This window comes from Sturnus vulgaris, chromosome 20 (genome assembly GCF_052056855.1).
Source record: "Sturnus vulgaris isolate bStuVul1 chromosome 20, bStuVul1.hap1, whole genome shotgun sequence".
Classification (NCBI taxonomy): Eukaryota; Metazoa; Chordata; class Aves; order Passeriformes; family Sturnidae; genus Sturnus; species Sturnus vulgaris.
The window spans coordinates 9831429-9841934 of record NC_142262.1 but is presented as its reverse complement, the minus strand read 5'-3'; the positions used below and the strand labels follow the sequence as shown (position 1 = coordinate 9841934).

The following is a 10506-nucleotide window of genomic DNA, read 5'->3' as shown; positions in this document are numbered from 1 at the left end:
AAAGAATTAGATCTTTCTCTAATATGCCATGTTTGTCACAGCATTTTTCAGTCATGGCCTCTCATCCTGTCCTCCCTGACCCATGCAGTGGTGTAAGCCACAAGAATTGCCATAAGCATAAGTGATCCTACATGAATCCTCATTCTCTTTTTCCTTCCTGTGGCCTTGCTCTCCACCCCATACAGAGCTGGTTTGGGTGCCTTCAGCACTGTGCAGCTCTGCCCAGGCAATCTGTGAGCAGGAGCAGTGAGGCAGGTCCCTTCTGTGCTATCATTTGTTTGACATGCTGGTGAGAGTGAAGTGCTGGCTGTGATCATAGCTGGCAGGAGAGCATGTTCCCAGTAAAGGAAATTTCCACCAAAGAAAAGTCTACGAACCGCAGCTAGATCCCAGAGTTACTAAAATTGGGAGAGAAGAGCAGATCCTTTCTTTACACACTGTATATGGCAAAAAATGAACATGAATTGGCGAGCAGGCAGGAGTGTAGATCCCTTCCTTCCAAATATAGGGAAGGGGCTGAACCAGGGGAACTAAGCTGAGCCCATAAAAGCTGTCAGGGAGAAAGCCCTTGTTGGTGGCTCCTGATGTCCTGGTCATGCTCATGGCCATGCTGTGACTGACCTCCAGAGAGACACAAGGCTCCTGCCACAGGTGCTGTTCCCCATGCTTGGAGCCTCACAAGGCTGTAGCACTGTGGTGGGAATTCTGCTCTTGAGTCCCCACTGGGCCATTTCTTGGCAGGGAAGGAGTGGTCTCTGGTGAACTCTGCTGGCCCTCAAAAGGCAAAGTTACTTGCCAGGAGAGGTACTGGGCCTTTGGAGAAGCTGCAGCTCAGCTGAAGTCTGACCTTTGACTCTTTCTCTTTCAGAGATACGAGATGTCAGCTGGTTCCTTCCTGCTTTCTGTTGTCTGATTGTTAAGGTGAGGATTTGAGGCATGAAAACTAACAGCTTGCCCAGCCTGGCATGAGCTGGCTGTTGTCCTGTGCTCACCATGGGCAGGTCCCTGTTTTTCCTCCTCCATGAGGAGGAAACAAGGCACAGCACGTTTCCATTCCTGCCCACAGTGGTTGATCATCAGAGGACTAGGACAGGTTCCATGTTAATAGGGAGTGGGGGAAGTCATAAATTAAAAACCAGTAGAAAAATAATCTTCAGGGCTTCACTTTTTCTAAGGGCTACATGAATCCTTCAGATCTGACCACTTTCCTGGGGAGCCCTCCCCCTCCTTGGGGCCATGAAGGGTGGTAGCTCTTCTTCACTGCCTTTGTACCTTCCAGCTTGGAAAAGCAAACAACTCCCTCAAGATCTCACCACACACACCTGAGAGCTGGGAGGGCTGAGCTTGGAGCAGCCAGCTGGGGATGAATGTTCAGCTCCACTCTGCCCTAAGCACCACACAGGGGACCAGCCCAGCAGGGTCTGTCTTTCAGAGCCATGAGCAGAGACGCTGGCATGGAGATTTTTGGTGAGGCTGCACCGTACCTGCGCAAATCCGAGAAGGAGAGAATAGAAGCCCAGAACCAGCCATTTGATGCCAAGACCTACTGCTTTGTGGCTGACCCTGAGGTGGAGTACACCAGAGGGAGGATTAAGGCTGCACAGGATGGGAAGATAACTGTTGAAACAGAGGATGGCAGAGTAAGTGCATTCCTTCTGGCCCTTTTCCCAGCCCTGCTCAGGGACCCAGAGCATCTGCTGGGGATGAACAGAGACAGCACCAGGCTAGCTCAGGCAAGAAATCTGCCCTGCCCTCCCCTGTCCTCTGACTGGGACCAGCATAGCCTCCACAGGAAAGTATAGCTTTGGTTGGTTGGATAAAATTAATTGGATAATTATTCTTGGTTTGGCTCTAAAAATCAGGCCAAAAAAATGCTCTAAACCATGTTGGATCATAGCCTTGCTAGTCTTAACTTAGTTTTTAACACTTTCTCAGCTAATACTGTCATATCCTCTTGTAAATTCCTTCCTTTACTGGTAGCTGAGCAGGCAGATACCTTGCAAGCCACCTTTGCATGTGAAATTGTCAGTGTCTCTGGCTACAGTTTGCCAGAGGAGCATCCAAGGTGTTAATCTTCCAAAATGCTGAAATGTCTTAGCAGCTCGTGTCCCGATACCTTTTGTAAGAATAACTGCAGCAGTTCAAAGAACAACCACGACCAACATCTTGGCAGTAGGTGCTACAAGGCTTTTAGAAAGCAGTGGCTGAGTGAAGCTGCTGCCAGCTGTGAACATCTGCTGCCCCCACAACACATCCACGGGCTCTGGCTGTGTGATTGTCCCTCACAGTGTGAGCCCAGCAGACAGTGCTGTTTGGTAGAGACAGAGCCTTTCTTTTATTGGGTGTGGCCACAGGCAGGAGTGGAACACGTCTGTCCCAAGGATGGATTTGCTGTTGTTGAGTCTTGTGCTGTTTGTGTCCCAACTCTCTGGCACTGTCATGGGAACCCTGGAGGGTTGGCTGGCCAGCAGATGTGCCCCAGGTTCTTATAGCCATGAGCAGCAGAGACCTAAAGCTCATAAGCAGTGATAATGTATTGAAAGATCTGGTCCAGCACAAATCATGTCCGTGTGGTCATAGCAATTCCAGTATATTTACATCTTGTCACTATACCAGTGTTGTAGAGCTCCTGGCTGTCTGCAGTGTTTGCCCTGAAATAGCCATATCTTGCTTAGCACAGTTAACCAGGAAGAAAAATATTAATTAGAGTAGCCCTAAAGATGTTATTACTTCTCTGTGGTTGTGGAAGGACTGTCAAGAGTTGCTGGATCAAGGTTTTCTCTTTCTTTCTGAATTATAGACAGTTGCTGTCAAACCTGATGATGTGTATGCCATGAACCCACCTAAGTTTGACAGAGTTGAGGATGTGGCCATGCTGACCCACCTGCATGAACCTGCCGTCCTCTACAACCTCAAGGACCGCTACAGCTCCTGGATGATCTATGTAAGTTCCTTCTTCTGGCAATGGAGAAAATACAGCTGCAGGAGCTGGACTTCAGTGACATCTCTGTTTTTGTCCTGCAGACCTACTCGGGTCTCTTCTGCGTCACTGTCAACCCCTACAAGTGGCTGCCGGTGTACAACCCCGAGGTGGTGTTGGCCTACCGAGGCAAGAAGCGCCAGGAGGCCCCTCCACACATCTTCTCCATCTCTGACAACGCCTATCAGTTCATGCTCACTGGTGAGCTTTCCTATTTTGACCAGACTTGGAGTAAAAAAGTGTGTCAGGACCTTCTGCCAAGTGCCATTCCATACTGCCACAGCTCAGTAGCCTTTGCCATCTCCTGCAGAGTGCTTGGTCTGTGTAATATTGCAGATTATGCTTGGTTTTTATTATCAACCTTAACTGATGCAAAACCAGCTTCAGACAGTTTTCTCCATCTCCTGAAGTATTTTCTTTATTTTTGAAGCACTGTGATGTTGTGCTGCACATTATCTGGCCTAAGCTAGGCAGCCTAACAGGGACCTCTGCAAAGAGCAATAGCACTTGGACAGGATACACTGTCTGGGAAGTCCCTGGGAAGCACACCTGCATGTAGGAACGGTAGGTAGATCTAGAACAGAGCTGGTAGAAATATTGCCACCAAAACACATGATTTTTAACCTGAATAAAGTCCTGTCCCATATTTAATAGTGTTAAAGGTAAAGAATAGAAAAGACAGAAGCAAAAACAAGCACAGGATGAGCAGAGGAGGAGAGAAGACAAAAAGTGGAGTATAGGAAGGGAAAGAGATGTGGAGAGTAGATCATGCACCTTTTCAGTTTTGCCTGCAGAGATTTTGTTTCATTCCCCCAATGGACATCAGGTCACAGTTACCTGAGAACTGTTGGCTGCTAGGGGCTCTGTGGAGATCCGATGCTCCAGACCCAGGAAGCCGCCAACCTTCCCAGAGAGAGAGTCCCACAAAGAACTGCCTTCTGGGGGGTCTTCTGGAAGGTCTCCTAGCTGCTGGATACACCTCAGCAAGCAGTGGCCATGGCCACAAGTGATCAGCTCAGTGATTTCAGCTCTGCTTGCGGGGCTATCCCGGGCCAACTCAGGGACAGAGAGACAGGAGCATCATATGCCAATTCCACAGAGATTCCTTTATTATCCAGCAGCTCTGTGAAGGGAGCCAGGGATGACATCTCCCCTCCTGAACTGGGGAAAAACTGGGATTTTTATGGGGGAAAGCCAGGGTGGTACCAAGGGGGAAAGACCAATGGGTTACAAAGGATTAACATGGGTATTAGGGCATGGCGGGATAACAGAAGCTTTTTGGAGGATAGTTCACCATGGTAAGAAAAGGTGTGCCAACCTAAGGAGCATCCTTCCAGGAAGGTTGAGATAAGTTAATCACAGCCCGCTCAAGGGACATCCCATTCAAGGGACACCCATTCAAGGGACATCCCTCCAGGGCAAGGCTGCGGGCGGAGCCATGGTGGGCCCATGGGCCTCCACAGAGAACCAGCACTTTCCCTACAGCTTCTCTGACTGCAGGTTTTTCCCTTTGACAGATCGTGAAAACCAGTCTATCCTGATCACGTAAGTGCATCTGCCACTTTGGACTTTGTCCCAACAAGACGTGGGCAGATTATTCTTCACTCTGAGCCTTCTTTCTGCAGTGGCGAGTCCGGTGCTGGGAAGACGGTGAACACCAAGCGCGTCATTCAGTATTACGCGACAATCGCCGCCAGCGGGGACCCGGCCAGCAAGAAGGAGTCCCAGGTGAAGGTGTGAGGAGGAAGGGCTTTGTGAAGGACAGCTCAGGATTTATGCCTTGTGGCTATGGACAGCGCTGGTGACACACACTTACCTCAAAATACCTTTCATTGGCTTCAGCCACTCTTTGAAAGGCAGTAGGAGCAGGGGCTGATGTGCAGTTAGGGCCACAACAAATACAAGCCACCAGAGCTGCCACTGACACTGCCAAGGTGTAGCTTCACCTGGACTGAAACCAGGTCTGCAGGATTGGTGCCCAGAAAGAATCAGAGGCTTCCATTTCTTGACATGGATCAATCTGTCCCTGTAGCCGAGACCTGAGAGCTCTGACTGTGGGAGAAATTCTGAATAAGGAAAATGAGTTTTTTGTTGTTTATCCCCAGTGCTGCTTCTTGGCACTGGAGTCAAGAAGGTGCTGCAGTAGCACTGTAGAGCTGAAATGAAGTGCACATGGCTGCACATGTAATCATGCCACAGAGTCATTTCTTCCAACCACATAGCTCATGGTGTTTTTCAATAATTACTCAATTATTCCTGCAGAGTACGCTCAAGGATCAAATCCTCAGCGCCAACCCACTGCTGGAGGCCTTTGGGAATGCCAAGACTGTCAGAAATGACAACTCCTCACGCTTTGTGAGTCATCCTGTGTCTGTCCCGCTTCCCTCCTGTGTTTTTAATGCTCTTTGCTTGCTTGTTAGCTGTGACTGTTGGCCCCTTGGCTGGGAAAAATGTTCTTGCTGACCAATTTCTTCTTTTTTTATGAAATGCTGATGTGCTAACAGCTGTTTCATGCTCCCATTGCTGCAGCAAAGTGCTCCCCTTTATCTGTCTTTATATATCAAAGCAAATCAGACTGATTTGGTGATGCTGTCACTAAGACTGAAGAGATAAAAACACTCAGATTGTTGCACTGACCGCTACCTTTTGTCTGCTTGCCAGGGTAAATTCATTCGTATCCATTTTGGAACCTCTGGAAAACTGGCCTCTGGTGACATTGAGACTTGTGAGTAACTGAGGGGGGCTGACAGCCTTGCTAGAACATAAAGAACTTGAAAAATGTCTAAAATGTGCATACATGTTACAGACTTGCTGGAAAAGTCAAGAGTCACTTTCCAGCTGAAAGATGAGAGAAGCTACCATATCTTCTACCAGATCCTCTCCAATAAGAAGCCTGAACTGCTTGGTAAGGACAGCCACCACCTGGTGACATTGAGTAAAGTCAGTGTGGGAAACATTTCCACGTGCCAGCTCAGTGACAGAGGGTCCAGTTCTACCAGGACATGATGCTCTGTGTCACACGGCCTCAGGTGCCCCTTTGTGAGTGCCTCAGGCTGTGCAGAGCAGGGATCATGTGCTGATTTATGTCCTCAGCATTGCAGCATCAGCCCTGCTCCCCAAGCTGTACTTGTGTCTCTGCATGGCAGGGTCACACTAGGGCTTTTCTCCATCTCCATTTATCCTCCCTGGGTGAATTCTAACACAAACTGTGTGCAGGTGAGGTGCAGGGGTAGCCAATATACTCTGCCTTGCACCTTGCCATTCTCCATGATGTGAAAATTCCAACTTAGATGGGCCTATGAGTAATCTTCCTATGAATCCTATGAATAATCTTCACTAGAAAGGTAAGTAATTCTGGGTGCAGGATGGGCAGGTACCCTGATCTACAAACCATTTATCTGAGCTCTTCATCACATGGGCAAAGGTTATTTCCTGTTTCCAGTGCAACCCCTCTGACCTTTTCCACATTCCCACTGCCACAGCATTCTTTACCCATGCCCCACATCTGTCCCTTTTGCCACACACCCAGCTACTGCACTCATCCTCAGTCTACTCTGCCCATCCTTCCCAACTACCCACAGAACATTTCCCATCCTCCCACTCTGTGTGTGTGTGTGATGTATGAGGACAAACACAAATGAGCCTTATCTAAAAGCCTCTTTCTTAAAAGCTATTTCTGTGGATGGCCTGTGTTCTGTGTCTGCCAGTGCCAAGTGCCAGGCTCTCAGTTCATATTAAGCTGGAAGGACTGCACAGACAGTGGCAGGCAGATGAAAGGCTTTACTCTGTCTTTCTGGTCTCTTAATCGAAAACCAAGAGTTTGGGATGCAAAAGGAAGGAGAGCTTGTGAAACCTTGCTGAGCCTTTGTTCCATCTTCCCTGCTAGGCTCTGGCTCTGACTCCTATGTTTGCCTTTCAGAGATGCTCCTTGTCACAGCCAACCCCTATGACTATCCCTTCATCAGCCAAGGGCAGATCTCTGTGGCCAGCATCGATGACCAGGAGGAGCTTGTTGCCACAGATGTGAGTACAGTTAGCCAGGAGGGAGTGTCTCACTTTTCTTCTCACCACTGTTAAAACCAGCTGATCTGTCTGGTGTGCAGGTGGCCATTGACACTTTGGGCTTCAGCCCCGATGAGAGAATGGGGATTTACAAGCTCACGGGGGCAATCCTGCACTATGGGAACATGAAGTTCAAGCAGAAACCACGTGAGGAGCAGGCAGAGCCTGATGGCACAGAAGGTAATACCTTCATGGCTGGGACAGAACTATTTCCAACTGTTTCCATGCCATTTGTCTCTAGAAATGGAGGGAGTCTTCCAGGAGAGATGCAGTTGTTCCTTGATAAACACAAAAAGGAGGTTTGATTTTCAACTTACCACTTCAAGTAGAGGCACTTTCTGCATCCAGTTTATTCCTGTGGCTCTGCTGTAGGACCCTGTGCCTGGGGCACATTACTGTAGGGTTCTCTAGCTTCTGGTTACACATACACACTTGTTCTGCCTGGGTGACATTGTGGAGAAGTGGCTTGATGGGAAAAACTCTGTGTTGTCCCATCAACAGTGCACTCATGGGTCTCACCAGATGTGTTGGGGCTGCTGTAGTCACTCTGTCATGAGGACCAGTCCTATGAGGCTGTTCAGAAAAGTAAATGAGAATGTTAGTCAAGATTTGTGGATGGGGTAAAGTCAATCGAACTGCAAATTTCAGAGTGAGCTCTGACTGGTTCCAATGCCATGTGTGTATCCAAGCTAAGAAGAAAGTATTTCAAGTTATTATTTTGCTTTCCAGAGGCTGACAAAGCAGCATATCTGATGGGCTTGAACTCAGCAGACTTGCTGAAAGCTTTGTGCTATCCCCGGGTGAAAGTGGGAAATGAATATGTCTTGAAGGGCCAAACAGTGGATCAGGTGAGTGTCAAGGAGCAGCAGGGACTGTCCTGTCCCTAAGGAAAAGGAATGGGTGCAGGTCCCAGCTGAGAATGGTCGGGACCATTAAGGCCTGTTAGTGCAGTGTATGTGGGCATGGTGAGGGGTGTTTTCTTCTGGGGATGCACTAGCAGTGCCCTGTCACAGGTGTGTGACCCTGTCCTTGCAGGTGCAGCAGGCAGTGAGTGCCATTGCCAAGTCTGTCTATGAGAAACTCTTCCTGTGGATGGTTGTTCGCATCAATCAACAGCTGGACACGAAGCTGCCAAGACAGCACTTCATTGGGGTCTTAGACATTGCTGGCTTTGAGATCTTTGAGGTTTGCAGTACTCTCAGACTTCTGCCTGTCTCTAAATGTTTTTTTTCGTCTTGTTTGTCTTCTCTGACCTTTCGTCCTCCTCATCCCAGTGCAGCCCTAAAGAACAGGGCAAATCTGTCTGAAGATGCTTCTGCCATCACCCACTTTGTAAGAGAGGGGATGTGGCAGCAGCATAGCCATGAAGCTTCTGTCTCTCTCCCCACATAATTTGTATTTAGGGACATCAAGGCCATCCAAACCATGACCAATGCAGGCTGCAGCAACCATGTGCTGCACTGCACAACTTTTCTGTAAGCCTGGACACCCATGGTATATTCTTTACACTGTTATCAAAACCCTTTTGGGACAGTCTGGCTGACCTTGCCATGACATCTTTGTAAAAAAATCTATCAGAGGCAGTTTAACACTACTAACACACTTACTCTAATATTAGTTTAACAGCTTTGAGCAGCTGTGCATCAACTTCACCAATGAGAAACTGCAACAGTTCTTCAACCACCACATGTTCGTGCTGGAGCAGGAGGAGTACAAGAAGGAGGGGATTGAATGGGAGTTCATTGACTTTGGCATGGACCTGGCTGCCTGCATTGAGCTCATTGAGAAGGTGAGTTTCTTAAGCATCTTGTGCAATCACACAAATTTGATCTGTAAAGGGCTCTTGAGAGTTTGCACTGAGTGCCTTCAATACAATCTCTCTGAGAAGCTTTCAGGTCTCTTCACCTCCTCTGTTTCCTTAAATATTAACCTCGTGATTAATTAATTATCCACTGACTGGGAATGTATCCTGTCTTCTAAAAAGACACTGATTTTATCCTTCCTTCCCTCCTTCCTTCTGTTCTGTCCCCCTCAGATTTTCTCTCGGTTAAATTGAAAGCCTCATGTCTGGTTGCTTTTTTGTTCCTTCTGAGTAAGAAATCGCTACTGTATTCTAAGAAGTTACTGAACAGTTTTTGCCTGACTTCTTTTGTTTTCCACACACTGTCTGGGTAGTTCAAGACTGTATAATAAAATCTTATGAGTTCTTTTAACTATCTTTCCAGTTGTTCACAAAAAGTCTTGCTTACCTGCTCCTCCCATGCTAATTCTCTATAAAATATCTCCTTTACTTCAATTTCAGCATATCTTTCACTCTGTATTATTATAGCTTGAATTCATCTTATTTGAAAATTTTTCTATTCAGCCCATGGGCATCTTCTCCATCCTGGAAGAGGAGTGCATGTTCCCCAAGGCAACTGACACCTCTTTCAAGAACAAGCTCTATGACCAGCACCTGGGCAAGTGCAGCAGCTTCCAGAAGCCCAAGCCTGGCAAGGGCAAGGCTGAGGCCCACTTCTCCCTGGTGCACTACGCTGGCACAGTGGACTACAACATCACTGGCTGGCTGGAGAAGAACAAGGACCCTCTGAATGAAACTGTCATTGGGCTGTACCAGAAATCATCTATGAAAATTTTATGCCATCTTTATGCCAATTTTGCTTCCATAGATGAAGGTAAGCTCAGAAGATTATGTTAACTTTGGGATTTCCTACTGTACCTCTCACCTGACACGGATCAGTGCTGAGTCAGTGTTTGTGTGCTGTGTGTTAGATGCACAATTATAACGCTGTCAAAGGGATCTGCAGCAGTTCCTCAGCTGGACTGTCATCTCATTTTCCAGCTGAAGGTGGTGGGAAGAAGAAAGGAACCAAGAAGAAGGGCTCTTCCTTCCAAACTGTCTCTGTACTCTTTCGGGTAAGTGTGTTCTCTGGCAGAGACTGTCACACCTGTGACAGCCACACTTTCATTTGAAGACAGGAGGGAAGTTCTTCAGCAGTTGCCATTTACTTTGCTGCTTCCTACACAGGATTGTAGAATATTCACTAGGAGTAAGGAGAAAGTTCTGAATATTTCCTTTTCAACAGAATCAATTCACTTCGAGAACTGAGATGCAATAGAGATTAGCAATGATCTCTGTTTTGCAGGAAAACCTAAATAAGCTGATGTCTAACTTACGAACGACTCATCCTCACTTTGTGCGTTGCATCATTCCCAATGAAACAAAGACCCCAGGTAATTAATAAAACATGGAATAGAAAGGGGCAGAAAGAGCACTGCTAGAGCAATCAGTTTGTCCCCATGCTGCTCTGTGACAGGCGTGATGGATCACAAGCTTGTTCTGCACCAGCTGAGATGTAATGGTGTTCTGGAAGGCATTCGGATCTGCAGGAAAGGATTTCCTAACAAGATACCCTATGGGGATTTCAAACAAAGGTCAGTAATAACATTCTTGTGTTTGCATT

The 10506-nt window shown here is 47.4% G+C and overlaps 1 protein-coding gene across 1 annotated transcript in view; it reads left to right on the top strand.

The window, feature by feature from the left end:
* The first annotated feature begins 683 nt into the window (after window positions 1-683).
* LOC106859510 (myosin-1B-like) overlaps window positions 684-10506 on the top strand; it is a 50796-nt gene continuing 40973 nt past the window's right edge. The window contains exons 1-18 of the mRNA XM_088176568.1: window positions 684-921; window positions 1433-1640; window positions 2801-2944; window positions 3025-3181; window positions 4498-4525; window positions 4606-4708; window positions 5243-5335; window positions 5642-5705; window positions 5787-5885; window positions 6900-7003; window positions 7084-7222; window positions 7772-7890; window positions 8078-8227; window positions 8661-8831; window positions 9408-9717; window positions 9885-9958; window positions 10189-10276; window positions 10360-10477. Of these exons, the coding sequence (XP_088032694.1) occupies window positions 1437-1640; window positions 2801-2944; window positions 3025-3181; window positions 4498-4525; window positions 4606-4708; window positions 5243-5335; window positions 5642-5705; window positions 5787-5885; window positions 6900-7003; window positions 7084-7222; window positions 7772-7890; window positions 8078-8227; window positions 8661-8831; window positions 9408-9717; window positions 9885-9958; window positions 10189-10276; window positions 10360-10477 (2165 nt within the window). The 5' untranslated portion in view covers window positions 684-921; window positions 1433-1436. The remainder of the gene's footprint in view (window positions 922-1432; window positions 1641-2800; window positions 2945-3024; window positions 3182-4497; window positions 4526-4605; window positions 4709-5242; window positions 5336-5641; window positions 5706-5786; window positions 5886-6899; window positions 7004-7083; window positions 7223-7771; window positions 7891-8077; window positions 8228-8660; window positions 8832-9407; window positions 9718-9884; window positions 9959-10188; window positions 10277-10359; window positions 10478-10506) is intronic.